The sequence below is a fragment of the Salmo trutta genome, unplaced genomic scaffold (assembly GCF_901001165.1).
Source record: "Salmo trutta unplaced genomic scaffold, fSalTru1.1, whole genome shotgun sequence".
In the NCBI taxonomy this organism is placed as follows: domain Eukaryota; kingdom Metazoa; phylum Chordata; class Actinopteri; order Salmoniformes; family Salmonidae; genus Salmo; species Salmo trutta.
Window position 1 is genome coordinate 580,845 of NW_021822351.1, and position 16,029 is coordinate 596,873.

At 40.9% G+C, this 16,029-nt stretch overlaps 1 protein-coding gene across 1 annotated transcript; it reads left to right on the top strand.

Moving 5' to 3' along the window:
* The first annotated feature begins 564 nt into the window (after nt 1-564).
* On the top strand, nt 565-14,342 carry LOC115181921 (gastrula zinc finger protein XlCGF17.1). Its single transcript, XM_029743613.1, has 2 exons — nt 565-600; nt 13,042-14,342. The coding sequence occupies exons 1-2, from the start codon at nt 567-569 to the stop codon at nt 14,085-14,087; spliced, it is 1,080 nt and encodes a 359-aa protein (XP_029599473.1). The 5' UTR covers nt 565-566; the 3' UTR covers nt 14,088-14,342.
* The last annotated feature ends 1,687 nt before the right edge of the window (nt 14,343-16,029 follow it).

A 16,029-nucleotide genomic window follows, 5' to 3' on the forward strand; every position in this document is an offset into this window, starting at 1 on the left:
ACCAATAAAGCTCTTTAGACGCTTTCGTGTATATTAGCCACTGCGTTTTAAACCCACTTCTGTCGTCTAGTTAGTTATCCGGTTTAATTTCACATTACGCAGTGGTTACTGGTCAGCTAGCTGGCTTGATAATTTAGCCTAGCACTAGGCTAGTCGCTAATGCTAGCTAGCTAACATCCCCGACCATGAGCTCACGAAGCTACTCTCCTGCTGAAGAAGAAGAGGCCTGCTGGACGGAGAAAGAAGCTCTCGTTAAAGAGGAGGAGGAAGAGGAGGATGTTACAATACAACAACAAGTAGAGGGTGAGGCTTTTACTGTGGAAGAAGAAGAGAAAGACGTTTCAGTGAAAGAAGAGGAAGACGCGTACAGAGTGAAAGAGGAGGAGGATGTTACAGTTAAAGAAGAGGAAGATGCAGTATTTGAAGTGAAAGAGGAGGAGGGGGAGAAGACTGTCACATCGAAAAAGGAGGAGGAGGAAGAAGAGGAGGAAACTGGATATCTGGGCCCAGGTTCCCAAACGCATCTTAAGGCGTCCAATGGTTCTAATGATGAACTTAGCAGTAAGATGGTTTTGAGAAACCGTTCCCTGATTAACACTAGTAAGTACTGTCTTAAATACAGAGGCACAAACTCTGCAGTTGTTGAACTGATGTTTGGTGTTAAAGGGGAAATCTGCAATTGCTTCATCCATATTTGGACTTTTAAATGATTTATATATAGCCATTGATTCTTGAAGAATGTAACACATGCCTCATGAGCTTAGTTCAACTGTTGTACCACATCAGAACCCCAAATAAGCTTATTTTACTCCAATGTTTAGAAACAATGTAAATGTAAACCAACACTGTATATCTTCAAAACATGGTTAAAAATATAATGGTCAGTCCTTGCATCCATAGGTCTGTCTATGAATTTGAGAGTAGTTACATTTCTCCAGCCCCATCCATCATCTTATTACCAAAACAGTGGTGGAATGACAGCTTTGTTATTGTTTCAACTGTAGATTGGTTGATTGATTGATTTGGCTTTTTTAAAGGGACAATCTTGTATTTAAACAGCAACAAAATGTCAGCCCAGAGACTTGATTTAGTAAACAGCTGAGGAATGGGGCTGGAGAAATGTAACCACTCTCAAATTCATAGAGAAAGCTATTGTTGGAACCTTAACCCAACACCTAGCGACCTCGTCAAGAAGTTCAGACATCTTGGCGTAACAGTTATAAGGTGTTGGCTTGACAGTCACTGGACCCAGGTTTGAGTTCAGCTCAGGGATACCCCCTGAATTCACTACACTATGAATACAAGAACTGGCCATCCATGAGTTAAAAATGAGAGTTTTAACCTACTTTTAAAGCTATACAGTGGTTGTTTACAAACAGAGGCATTATACAGGCGTATATTTTGGATTCAGATGGGGTGAGACAGTTGAAACATATGAGGCATTTATAAGTTCTATTATTCAAGAATCAATGGTTATATAGTAAATGGGTCTTTCTATAACTGCCAGTGTAGATTTCATGTGGGGGTCAAATTGTTAGAGCTGTTGATAAGTCATTGTATAATATTCAGGCAATTTTCCCCCCATTTTTGTTTTTTCTAGAGCTGACTCTAGTCGACTGGTCGATTGTTTTGTCAGTAGGCTGTTTGTCGACCGAGATTTTTAAAATATATTTTTTTGTAGACCGAGATTTTTAAAATCTTTTTTGGGTCGAGCAGTCGCAAATACACTAAAACACTAAATAAACAAAAGTATGTGTTCACCCCTTCAAATTAGTGGTTTCGGCTATTTCAGCCACACCCGTTGCTGACGGGTGTATAAAATCGAGCACACAGCCTTGCAATCTCCTTAGCCCAACATTGGCAGTAGAATGACCTTAGTGAAGAGCTCAGTGACTTTTAACGTCGCATCGTCATAGGATGCCACCTTTCCAACAAGTCAGTTTGTCAAATTTCTGCACTGCTAGAGCTTCCCCTGTCAACTGTAAGTGCTGTTATTGTGAAGTGGAACGTTAAGGAGCCTTTTGGGCCTAGAGAGAACAGTCTATGACTTGGGTGGCTGGCATCTGACAATTTTTAGTGCCTTCCTCTGACACCGCCTGGTATAGAGGCCCTGAATGGCAGGGAGTTCGGCTCCAGTGGTGTGCTTAGCAGTACGCACCACCCTCTATAGCACCTTGCTGTCAGATGCCAAGCAGTTGCCATACCAGGTGGTGATGCAGCCAGTCAAGATGCTATCAATGGTGCAGCTGTATAACCTTTTGAGATCGGAAGGCCCATGCCAAATCTTTTTATCCTCCTGAAGGGCGTTGTCATGCCCTCTTCACTACTGTGTTGGTTTGGACAATAATTGGTCAGTGATGTGAACACAGAGGAACTTGAAGCTCTCGACCGGCTCGACTACAGTCCCGTCAATGTGAACATGGGTATGTTTGGCCCTTCGTTTCCTGTAGTCCATGATAAGCACGCCCCTGAGGGGTCTGTGTTGAGGGTCAGTGTGGTGCGTGTGTTGTTGCCAACCCTCACCACCTGGGGGCAGTCTGTCAGGATGTCCCGGATCCAGTTGCAGATGGAGGTGTTCAGTCCCTTAGCATAGTGATGAGCTTGGAGGGCACTATTGTGTGAAGGGGTGAGCTGTTGTCAATGAACAGCATTCTCACGTAGGTGTTCCTTTTGTCCAGGTGTGAAAGGGCAGTGTGGAGTGCAATAGAGGTTGCGTCATCTGTGGATCTGTTGAGGCGGTGTGCGAATTGGAGTGAGTCCAGGGTTTCTGGGATGATGGTGTTGATGTGAGCCATGACCAGCCTTTCAAAGCACTTCATGGTTACGGATGTGACGCTATGGGGCGGTAGTCATTTAGACCGGTTACCTTAGTGGTCTTGGGCACAGGCACTATAGTGGTCTGCTTGAAACACGTTGGGTATTACAGACTGGGTCAGGGACAGGTTGAAAATGTCAGTGAAGACACTTGCCAGCTGGTCAGTGCATGCTCTGAGTACACGTGTCCTGGTAATCCGTCTGGCCCTGCGGCCGTGTGAATGTTGACCTGTTTAAAGTTCTTTCTCACATCGGCTAACAGAATGTCAAATGTTAGGACTATCACTACTGTTCCCTGAAGGAGGGGAAACGAGGAACAACATCTTCTTTGGCATCGCACCTTCCTTTCCTGGGCTTGGTGAAGAGCAGTATTTCAATTGAAGGAATGAATCATCACCTGTGGAAGGCGAGACTTACAGCGAGGTGCAGATTTAATAGTATGTTCCTCGTTTCCCTCCTTCAGGGAACAGTAGTTATAGTCATAACGTTACACTTTTCATATGATATATTCAGCGTATAACAGTTAAATTAGGCCTGGACATTGAACTACACTGAGCAACATGTTTGGTAACTAGGGCCTGTAGGACCTGCTTTGTTGATATTGTTGTTAAGAAGGCAGAGAAACACTTTATTATGAACAGACTTCTCCCCATCTTAGCTACTATTTTATCAATATGTTTTGACCATGACAGTTTACAATCCAGGCTTACTCCAAGCAGTTTAGTCACCTCAACCTGCTCAATTTCCACATTATTCATTACAAGATTTAGTTGAGGTTTAGGTTTTAGTGAATACAATGCTTTTAGTATTTAAAATATTTTGTGAATAACTTATTCCTTGCTACCCATTCTGAAACTAACTGCAGCTCTTTGTTAAGTGTTGCAGTCATTTCAGTCTCTGTAGTAGTTGACATGTATAGTGTTGAGTCATCTGCATACATAATCATATTGGCTTTACTCAAAGCCTGTCGTTAGTAAAGATTGAAAAAAAGTTGTTTAAAGGCTGATTGATTAGCTATTTGAGGCACTAAATGGGGTTTTACTATTCTTGGGTAGCGGAATTACTTTCCCTTCCCTCCAGGCCTGAGGGCACACACTTTGTAGTAGGCTTAAATTGAAGATGTGGCAAATAGGAGTGGCAATATCGTCAGCTGTTATCCTCAGTAATTTCCCATCCAAGTTTCCAGACCCCGGTGGCTTGTTTATAGACAACAATATTGTTTTCGCTTCTTCCACACTCAGTTGACAGAATTCAAAATTCTAATGCTCGTCTTTCACAATTTTATCAGTTATACTTGGATGTGTTGTGTCAGCTTTTGTTATTGGCATGTCATGCCTTAGTTTGCTAATCTACTGCAGAGATAGCCTGCAGAGTTCTATTTTACTATCCAGGTCTGTACCAAAACCATTCGAGCTTCTACTTCTAAAAATGTACCTTTCCAGAGACAGGTCTCTCACCGTTGTCGCTTGCTATAGACCACCCTCTGCCCCCAGCTGTGCCCTGGACACCATATGTGAATTGATTGCCCCCCATCTATCTTCTGAGCTCTTGCTGCTAGGTGACCTAAACTGGGACATGCTTAACACCCCGGCCATCCTACAATCTAAGCTAGATGCCCTCAATCTCACACAAATTATCTATGAACCTACCAGGTACAACACCCAAATCCGTAAACACGGGCACCCTCATAGATATCATCCTAACTAACTCACCCTCCAAATACACCTCTGCTGTTTTCAACCAAGATCTCAGCGATCACTGCCTCATTGCCTGCATCCGTAATGGGTCTGCGACCAAACGACTACCCCTCATCACTGTCAAACGCTCCCTAAAACACTTCAGCAAACAGGCCTTTCTAATCGACCTGGCCGGGGTATCCTGGAATGACATTGACCTCATCCCTTCAGTAGAGGAAGCCTGGTTATTCTTTAAAAGGCCTTTCTCACCATCTTAAATAAGCATGCTCCATTAAAAAAAATGTAGAACCAGGAATAGATATAGCCCTTGGTTCTCTCCAGACCTGCCCTTGACCAGCACAAAAACATCCTGTAGCATTCTGCATTAGCATCGAATAGCCCCCGTGATATGCAACTTTTCAGGGAAGTTAGGAACCAATATACACAGGCAGTTAGGAAAGCAAAGGCTAGCTTTTTCAAACAGAAATTTGCATCCTGTAGTACAAACTCAAAAAGTTCCGGGACACTGTAAAGTCCATGGAGAATAAGAGCACCTCCTCCCAGCTGCCCACTGCTCTGAGGCTAGGAAACACTGTCACTACCGATAAATCCACAATAATTGAGAATTTCAATAAGCATTTTTCTACGGCTGGCCATGCTTTCCACCTGGCTACCCCTATCCAGGTCAACAGCCCTGCGCTCCCCACAGCAACTCGCCCAAACCTCCCCCACTTCTCCTTCACCAAAATCCAGATAGCTGATGTTTTGAAAGAGCTGGAAAATCCGGACCCCTACAAATCAGCCGGGCTAGAAAATCTGGACCCTCTCTTTCTAAAATTATCTGTCGAAATTGTTGCAACCCCTATTACTAGCCTGTTCAACCTCTCTTTCGTATCGTCTGAGATTCCCATAGATTGGAAAGCTGCCGCGGTCATCCCCCTCTTCAAAGTGGGAGACACACTAGACCCAAACTGCTACAGACCTATATCTATCCTACCCTGCCTTTCTAAGGTATTTGAAAGGGAAGTTCACAAACAGATTACCGACCATTTCGAATCTCACCGTACCTTCTCCGCTATGCAATCTGGTTTCAGAGCTGGTCATGGGTGCACCTCAGCCACGTTCAAGGTCCTAAATGATATCATAACCGCCATCGATAAGAGACATTACTGTGCAGCCGTATTCATCGACCTGGCTAAGGCTTTCGACTCTGTCAGTCACACCATTCTTATTGGCAGACTCAACAGCCTTGGTTTCTCAAATGATTGCCTCGCTTGGTTCACCAACTACTTCTCTGATAGAGCTCAGTATGTCAAATCGGAGGGCCTGTTGTCCGGACCTCTGGCAGTCTCTATGGGGGTGCCACAGGGCCCAATTCTCGGGCCGACTCTCTTCTGTGTATACATCAATGATGTTGCTCTCACTGCTGGTGATTCTTTGATTCACCTCTACGCAGACGACACCATTCTGTATACCTCTGGCCCTTCGTTGGACACTGTGTTAACTAACCTCCAGACCAGCTTCAATGCCATACAACTCTCCTTCCGTGGCCTCCAACTGATCTTAAATGCAAGTAAAACTAAATGCATGCTCTTCAACCGATCGCTGCCTGCACCTGCCCGCCCGTCCAGCATCACTGCTCTGGACGGTTCTGACTTAGAATATGTGGACAACTACAAATACCTAGGTGTCTGGTTAGACTGTAAACTCTCCTTCCAGGCTCACATTAAACATCTCCAATCCAAAATTAAATCTAGAATCGGCTTCCTATTTCGCAACAAAGCATCCTTCACTCATGCTGCCAAACATACCCTCCATCCTCGGCTTCGGCGATGTCATTTACAAAATAGCCTCCAACACTCTACTCAACAAATTGGATGCAGTCTATCACAGTGCCATCCGTTTTGCCACCAAAGCCCCATATACTACCCACCACTGCGACCTGTATGCTTTCGTTGGCTGGCCCTCGCTTCATACTCGTCGCCAAACCCACTGGCTCCAGGTCAACTACAAGTCTCTGCTAGGTAAAGCCCCGCCTTCTCTCAGCTCACTGGTCACCATAGCAGCACACGCTCCATCAGGTATATATCACTGGTCACCCCCAGCACACACCTGTAGCACGCGATCCAGCAGGTATATCTCTCTGGTCACCCCCAAAGCCAATTCCTCCTTTGGTCGTCTCTCCTTCCATTTCTCAGCTGCCAATGACTGGAACGAACTACAAAAATCTCTGAAGCTGGAGACTCTTACCTCCCTCACTAGCTTTAAGCACCAGCTGTCAGAGCAGCTCACAGATCACTGCACCTGTACATAGCCCATCTGTAAATAGCCCATCCAATTTACCTCATCCCCATACTGTATTTATTTATTTATCTTGCTCCTTTGCACCCCAGTATCTCAACTTGCACATTCATCCTCTGCACATCCTACCATCCCAGTGTTTACATTTACATTTGACATTTTAGTCATTTAGCAGACGCTCTTATCCAGAGCGACTTACAGTAGAGTGCATACATTTTTAAATACTGGTCCCCCATGGGAATCGAACCCACAACCCTGGCGTTGCAAGCGCCATGCTCTACCAACTGAGCTACAGTTACAATTGCTATATTGTAATTACTTTGCCACCATGGCCTATTTATTGCCTTACCTCTCTTATCCTACCTCATTTGCACATGCTGTATATAGATTTTCCTACTGTATTATTGATTGTGTGTTTGTTTATTCCATGTGTAACTCTGTGTTGCTGTATGTGTCGAACTGCTTTGCTTTATCTTGGCCAGGTCACAGTTGCAAATGAGAACTTGTTCTCAACTAGCCTACCTGGTTAAATAAAGGTGAAATAAAAAAAATTTGCCAATGAAAATGTGATTCAAGTAAATTGTCAATATCAATAGGGTTTTGTGATTTAATGAACCATCTGATTCAATAAATAATGGAGCTGAGTTGGCTTTTTTGCCCAACATTTCATTTAAGGTGCTCCAAAGCTTTTTACTATCATTCTTTATATCATTTATGTTTGTTTCATAGTGTAGTTTCTTCTTTTTATTCAGTTTAGTAACATGATTTCTCAATTTGCAGTATGTTTGCCAATCTGACTTTTTTTGTCATTCCTTATTCCTCATCCCTCTCAACAGTAACATTTTTCAATTCCTCATCAATCCAAGGGGATTTAAGTTTTTACAGTCCTTTTCTTAATGGCTCATTAGTAACTGGAATAAGCTATTTCATAAATGTGCTGCGTCTGGTTGCTCCTCATTACACACCACAGACCAACAAATATTCTTTACATTAACAACATATGAATCACTACAAAACTTATTGTAGACCTCTTATACACAATATTAGGCCCAGCCTTTAGAACTTTGGTTTTCCTAGATATCGCTACTGTATTGTGATCACTACATCCAATTGATTTAGACACTGCTTTAAAACACATTTCTGCAGCATTAGTAACGATGTGATCAATATATGTTGGTCCCGTGTGGCTCAGTTGGTAGAGCATGGTGTCGTGTCTTTGGCTATGCCGGATTAAGTGATATGACATGCTAACCTATAAAATTTTTCTCTGTAATTAATATTACCTGATTAAGCTAATCATGTAAATGTAATTAACTAGAAAGTCGGGGCACCACGGAAGAACGTTTATAGAGCCGTTATCTTCCGAATAAACTCTTAAAATACTTAGTAATATTTTACATCGATAGCCGTCAATATTAACCCTTATCTTATTTTCAGTCTCATAATGAAAGTTGTAAATTCTTGGCTATCTTCACGAACCCTGGCTAACAAGTTGAATCAGCAATACCAAATTGGGTTTAATTATTTATTTATTAAATACCTAAACTAATCACACAGAATTACAAATAAACAGAATACAAATGATGTCATACAGAAAACGTCCCGGTGGACGGAACCTGTATGATGGCTGGTTACACAAAGGAAAGGGGGTTGGGCTTGAATGAAAGAGCGGGAAGACTTAGGAACCACAAATAGCAGCTATGCTATCGTAAATACATTATCTTATGCATTCTGAATTACCGCCCATTTGGAAAAGGAAAATGCAATAAATATTTACTCTGAGCTGCGCTTCGGTAGATTGGTCGTAGATGCTGGCCGGGTTGGCCAACAGATCTTCCTGTACTCGGAAGAATGTCTCTGGGGGTAAATTGGATACGTGGTGGTATCTTCGTCCGTCTGTTAGACTGGATCCGTCGTCCGTCCTTTCCTAGCCCACGTCTACAGCGGCCGCTGCTAACTCAACGGCTAGGAAGTATCACTTCTGTAGTGAATAAGCTCAAAGTTCATACCAGTTCATACCATAGCTCACGCCGAGGTTGGCTTAGTTCTGTCCTTGACATGTGTGTCCTTCTAACGTAGAGGCTGCAGACCTCACGTGCTGGAACAACGTGGTTATCTTTTCGTCAAAGGCTTATATAGTGGAGAGGGGGGAAGGATGTGTTTCATCGTTTATAACCCCTCCTCTTCACAGGGGTGGGCCACTGATCAAGCAGGGCACTTTCCTTATGAAAACCCAATTCTCTCATTTGGAAGCTAAAATTACATTTAATCTCCTAACAAACAATTTCAATATCAAACATTTCAATTGCATAACAATTCCATGTGACTCTGATAACTAGAGGGTGTATACTTTCTCAGGTACAGTTTATGTTGTCCTGTCATCAATCATAATGTCTCAGATAACAACGAACTGACATCCATACTCATTACGTTCCAAAGCATATTTCCAACTGGTTTTATTACCAAAATATGGTTCCTTTCCCCATTTGTTTGATGTTCCGAGACTCTCTATATTTAACACAGGCTATTCAAGTCCTTCAGTAGGGTCAGAGAGGGGAAGGGAGAAAGGTATTTATGGGGGGGGGTCATAAACCTTACCCACAGGCCAACGTCATGACAATGGTGTTTGCAACGCCAGGGTTGTGGGTTCGATTCCCACAGTGGACCAGTACGGAAGAAAAGAAAATGTATGAAAACGTATGAAATGTATGCCTTCACTACTGTAAGTCGCTCTGGAAAAGAGCGTCTGCTAAATGACTAAAATGTAAATTTAATTATTGTGCTGTTTGTAACAATACTGGTAGGTTGATTGGTAACCTGAACCAGCTTGCAGTTACTAGTTACCGTTTGAAGCTTTTTCTTGAGTGGGCAGCTTGATGAAAGACTCAATATTTAAATCACCCAGAAAATATACCTCTCTGTTGACATCACATACATTATCAAGCATTTCACACATATTATCCAGATATTGACTGTTAACACTTGGTCTATAGCAGCTTCCCACCGGAATGGGCTTTAGGTGAGGCAGATGAACCTGTTACTTCAACAGTATTTAACATGAGATCCTCTCTAAGCTTTACAGGAATGTGGTTCTGAATATAAAACAGCCACACCTCCACCTTTGGCAATTCTGTCTTTTCTGTAGATGTTATAACCATTAATTGCTACCACTGTATCATCAAATATATTATGTAAGTGAGTTTCAGAGATAGTCAGAATATGAATGTCAACTGTTACTAGCAAATAATTGTTGTTTTTTTAAGCTACATATGTTAACGTGGGCTATTTTAGCACTTCTGGGATGCTTGATTGTTTTAATTGCTTTACTGGGATGCTTAGCGAAGTAGACATGCTCATGTTATTTATGTTAGTGCAGGGTGAACTTTCTACTAGGGCACACCGCCTCGAGTTTTTATTTTATTTTTTACTATTTTCTATGTTGAACAAACAGTGAAGACATCAAAACTATAAAATAACTCATATGGAATCATGTAGTAAACAAAGTGTTAGTGTTATTCTTTAAAGTAGACACCAAAAACCATTGATTGCAAAGTTTAACAAACAATACACCTACAGTACCAGTCAAAAGTTTGGACACGCCTACTCATTCAAGGGTTTTTCTTTATTTTTTACTATTTTCTACATTGTAGAATAATAGTGAAGACATCAAAACTATGAAATAACACACATGGAATCATGTAATAACAAAAAAAGTGTTAAACAAATCAAAATATATTTTAGATTCTTCAAAGTAACCCTTTGTGTTGATGACAGCTTTGCATTCTCTCAACCATCTTCACCTGGAATGATTTTCCAACAGTCTTGAAGGAGTTCCCACATATGCTGAGCACTTGTTGGCTGCTTTTCCTTCACTCTGCCATCCAACTCATCACAAACCATTGCAATTAGTTTGAGGTCGAGTGATTGTGGAGGCCAGGTCATCTGATGCAGCACTCCATCACTCTCCTTCTTGGTCAAATAGCCCTTACACAGCCTGGAGGTGTGTTGGGTCATTGTCCTGTTGAAAAACAAATTATAGTCCCACTAAGTGTAAATCAGATGGGATGGTGTATCGCAGCAGAATGCTGAGGTAGCCATGCTGGTTGTGCCTTGAATTGTAAATAAATCCCAGACAGAGTCACCAGCAAAGCACCCCCACGCATCACGCCTTCTCCTCCATGCTTCATGGTGGGAACTACACATGCAGAGATCATCCGTTCACCTACTCTGCGTCTCACAAAGACACGGCGGTTGGAAACAAAAATTTCACATTTAGACTCATCAGACCAAAGGACAGATTTCCACCGGTCTAATGTCTATTGCTCGTGTTTCTTGGCCCAAGCAAGTTTCCTTATTGGTGTCCTTTAGTAGTGGTTTCTTTGCAGCAATTTTACCATGAAGGCCTGATTCATACGGTCTCCTCTGAACAGTTGATGTTGAGATGTGTCTGTTATTTGAACTCTGTGAAGCATTTATTTGAGCTGCAATTGCTGAGGCTGGTAACTCTAATGAACTTATCCTCTGCAGCAGAGGTAACTCTGGGTCTTCCTTTCTTGTGGCGGTCCTCATGAGAGACAATTTCATCATAGCGCTTGATGGTTTTTGCGACTGCACTTGAAGAAACTTGACATTTTCCGGATTGACTGACCTTCATGTCTTAGAGTAAGGATGGACAGTCGTTTTTCTTTGCATATTTGAGCTGTTCTTGACATAATATGGACTTGGTCTTTTACCAAATACCAACCCTACCTTGTCACAACACAACTGATGGTCTCAAAAGCATTAAGAGGGAAAGAAATTCAACAAATTAACATTCAACTGTTCATTGAAATGCTTTGAAGAATCTCAAATATAACATATTTTGATTTGTTGAACACTTTTTTTTGTTTGTTTACTACATGATTCCATGTGTGTTATTTCATGGTTTTGATGTCTTCACTATTATTCTACAATGTAGAAAATAGTAAAAAATTAAGAAAAACCCTTGAAAGCACTGAGGCAGTGTGCCCTAGTAGGAAGTCCACTGTGTGCAGTTCACCCTGCACTAACATAAATAACATGAGCATGTCTACTGTCTACATGTCTACTCAAACAAGCAGTTTGTACAATGTAGATTTTTTTTTGAAAAACCCTTGAATGAGTAGGTGTGTCCAAAACTTTTGACTGGTACTGTATGTGTTTTTGTGAGAGACTTACCTTTCCACAAAGGGGTCGTATCAGTGTTTAGCTCAAACTGTTCGGACGCTACAGATGTTTTTGTTAGAAGGCTGATGATTGGCTGATGTGGTGGATTGAGATGCAAAAAAAATTTGAAAAATCTCTTGAAGCTTTAAACAAACAGCTTTTTATTTTATTTGGTTTTATTATTCTAATTAGATGTCGGGGGTGCAGACATCATCTCTTAACCTTTCTCCTACCCTTCTCTGATTCACCTGGTCAGTGTATGTCATGGAAAGAGCAATGTTTTGCATATTCAGTGTACAGTGCAGTACCAATGGATCTCCCACCTACAGCGCATTCGGAAAGTATTCAGACCCCTTGACTTTTTTTCCCACATTTTGTTACGTTTCAGGCTTATTCTAAAATGGATAAAAAAAATTTTTTAAGTATAAATTGGTTGATTTGCGACGATAACACAAACATATTAAGTAGGACAAACAAGCCTTACAATTCTAATCCAATGGTAGTGTGAAATGCACTCATAAGCAACCTGTAAATGGAGGCTGTATTTGCTGTCAGCCTATGAGAACTCCCCTGAGTTTTCCCCCACGGTGGTGAATTAGTGAATAGACACAGAGCTTAATTTGAGTTTCCTTGAGTAGCACTCCTGATCTTGCTCTGATAATGCGCTGTAATATTCAGAATACATTGTGGAAAACTACAATCGTCGCTCACTATTTTTGCTCAACGTAGATATACCACATCCTTAAATAACCGTTTCTTCTTCGGCGGGGAGAAGTTTCTGCAACCAAATTGCATGCGCATTATCCTCGTGTGGCAAATTTTAGCAAACACAGAAAGGGGCCTATATTCTAGAATCATCAACTTTGCGACTAAAGTGGAAAAAAATAAGACAAAATATGACTGTTGTTCACTGATTGTCAAATAAGTTTGTAAAAGCATTTAAACATTCATTAAGAATGTACATTTTTGTACAACGTCATGGGCATCACTTTTTTAGCTAAAAATAAACAGTGGATTTTGCTGTTGTGGGCCTTTAACCATCTGTCTGAATTTGTTGTTCACACAGGAGAGAGACGTGACTATTGTGGATCCTCTGGGGAGCCTCAACAACATCATGATGCTGACGAGGCAGAGAAGAGTCTCTCCATATCAGAACATCTCAAGCGGAAACCCACACGGAAGAAATCTCACCACTTGACTGACTGTGGGAAGAGTTATTCAAGATCAGATTCACTAAAAGTACACCAGAGATTTCACACAGGTGATACAGCTTATTGCTCTGATTGTGGGAAGAGATTCACCTCTTCAGCAGACCTAAAAAGACATCAGAGAATCCATACAGGAGAGAAACGTAATAGCTGTGATCAATGTGGGAAGAGTTTTAATGCTCCAAGCAGCCTGAAAACACACCAGAGACTACACACGGGAAAGAAACCTTATAGCTGCTCTGACTGTGGGAAGACCTTTTCAAAATTATATACATTACAATCTCACCAGAGAATTCACACTGGAGAGAAACCCCATAGCTGTGATCAATGTGGGAAGAGTTTTACTACATCTAGCCATCTGACTATTCACCAGAGAACACACACAGGAGAGAAACCTTATAGCTGCACTGACTGTGGGAAGACATTTTCTAAATTATATACATTACAATCACACCAGAGAATTCACACTGGAGAGAAACCTCATAGCTGTAATCAATGTGGGAAGAGTTTTACTACATCTAGCAATCTGACTATTCACCAGAGAACACACACAGGAGAGAAACCTCATGGCTGTGATCAATGTGGGAAGAGTTTTACTACATCTAGCATTCTGACTATTCACCAGAGAACACACACAGGGGAGAAACCGTATAGCTGTAATCAATGTGGGAAGAGTTTTGTTACATCCAGCAATCTGACTATTCACCAGAGAACACACACAGGAGAGAAACCATATAGCTGTAATCAATGCGGAAAGTGTTTTGCTCATGCAGGCAACCTGGTAGCACACCTGAGAATACACACGGGAGAGAAACCTTATAGCTGTGATCAATGTGGGAACAGTTTTGTTACATCTAGCCATCTGACTACACACCTTAGAACACACAGGAGAGAAACCTCATAGCTGTCATAAATGTGGAAAGAGATACTCTGATAAAAGATCTGTGATTTAAACATCAGAAAATACATGAAGTAGTTGTTTCATGAAATAATGTCACAATGTAGAATGTTTTAACATCACAGAAGGAGTATTTTAATATCACAATGTACAATGTTTTGAAAATTGTAGTAATGTAACCTTTATTTAACTAGGCAAGTCAGTTAAGAACAAAGTCTTATTTACAATAGCAAAATGTAATTAAAAAGACATTGAAAAGAAGACCATACCCGACATCCAATTTAATTTCAACGTACTTGCAGCCTATACACATGGACTATCAAAAATTGGTCTATGAACAATTTTATTGACAGTTACATCACTCCAGTATTTACACACAGTATTTCTTTACAACATTCTACTGCTAATTGTCTTTATTCCACTACTGAATAAGCATGTCTCATATCACCTCATATTTCAAACATCCAGCCTGACAAAAGATACATTTTTAATTATTCCATGCCTCACCATTAAGTGAATTATTGCCAATACATATTAACAAAGGGGTGTACATTTGGTTTTGATATTTCATATTTTACATTTCATGTAACATTTTCAACCAACTGAAAATTATTTTGTACAGTTATTGTTTACTAACAATGTAGTAAAGCAAGCTTCTGTTGTGTTGGATATTACATCCTATTCTTACTATTTTAATCAATGTCATTTCCTTAGAATGCTCATTAGTCTTTCAGTTTGTTATTCTATAGTTTTAATCCTCTTATGTTTGTTGTGTAGTAAATATTAAAGTTTTTATTTTCATAGTGATTATTCATTGCATGGATACATGTCTGAAATGTGCTACATTTGAGTTGCAAAGAAAAAGCCATATCTCAGACTATCCAATAAAAAGAACACAGACACTGGACAGAGGAACTCTGCCTAGAAGGCCAGCATCCCGGAGTCGCCTCTTCACTGTTGACGTTGAGACTGGTGTTTTGCAGGTACTATTTAATGAAGCTGCCAGTTGAGGACTTGTGAGGCGTCTGTTTCTCAAACTAGACACTCTATTGTACTTGTCCTCTTGCTCAGTTGTGCACCGGGGCCTCCCACTCCTCTTTCTATTCTGGTTAGAGACAGTTTGCGCTGTTCTGTGAAGGGAGAAGTACACAGCGTTGTACGAGATCTTCAGTTGCTTGGCAATTTCTCGCATGGAATAGCCTTCATTTCTCAGAACAAGAATAGACTGACGAGTTTCAGAAGAAAGGTCTTTGTTTCTGGCCATTTTGAGCCTGTAATCGAACCCAAACTTGCTGATGCTCCAGATACTCAACAAGTCTAAAGAAGGCCAGATTTATTGCTTCTTTAATCAAAACAACAATTTTCAGCTGTGCTGACATAATTGCAGAAGAGTTTTCTAATGATCAATTAGCCTTTTAAAATGATCAACTTGGATTAGCTAACACAACGTGCCATTGGAACACAGGAGTGATGGTTGCTGATAATGGGCCTCTGTACGCCTATGTAGATATTCCATAAAAAATCTGCCGTTTCCAGCTACAATGGTCATTTACAATATTAACAATGTCTACACTGTATTTCTGATCAATTTGATGTTATTTTAATGGACAAAAAAAATTGCTTTTCTTTCAAAAACAAGGACATTTCTAAGTGACCCCAAACTTTTGAACGGTAGTATACATCTACATGATGTATTGTTACACCACGTAGGAGCAGTATAGACCTAGTCTGTTCATTATATACATCTACATGATGTATTGTTACACCACGTAGGAGCAGTATAGACCTAGTCTGTTCATTATATACATCTACATGATGTATTGTTACACCATGTAGGAGCAGTATAGACCTAGTCTGTTCATTATATACATCTACATGATGTATTGTTACACCACGTAGGAGCAGTATAGACCTAGTCTGTTCATTATATACATCTACATGATGTATT

What these genes read in the sequence shown, in the direction of transcription:
- LOC115181921 (XM_029743613.1), top strand. Translation starts at nt 567, where the DNA reads ATGGTTTTGAGAAACCGTTCCCTGATTAACACTA. An exon ending in CCGTTCCCTGATTAACACTA is followed by an intron (nt 601 to 13,041) that starts GTAAGTACTGTC and finishes TTGTTCACACAG; the next exon opens with GAGAGAGACGTGACTATTGT.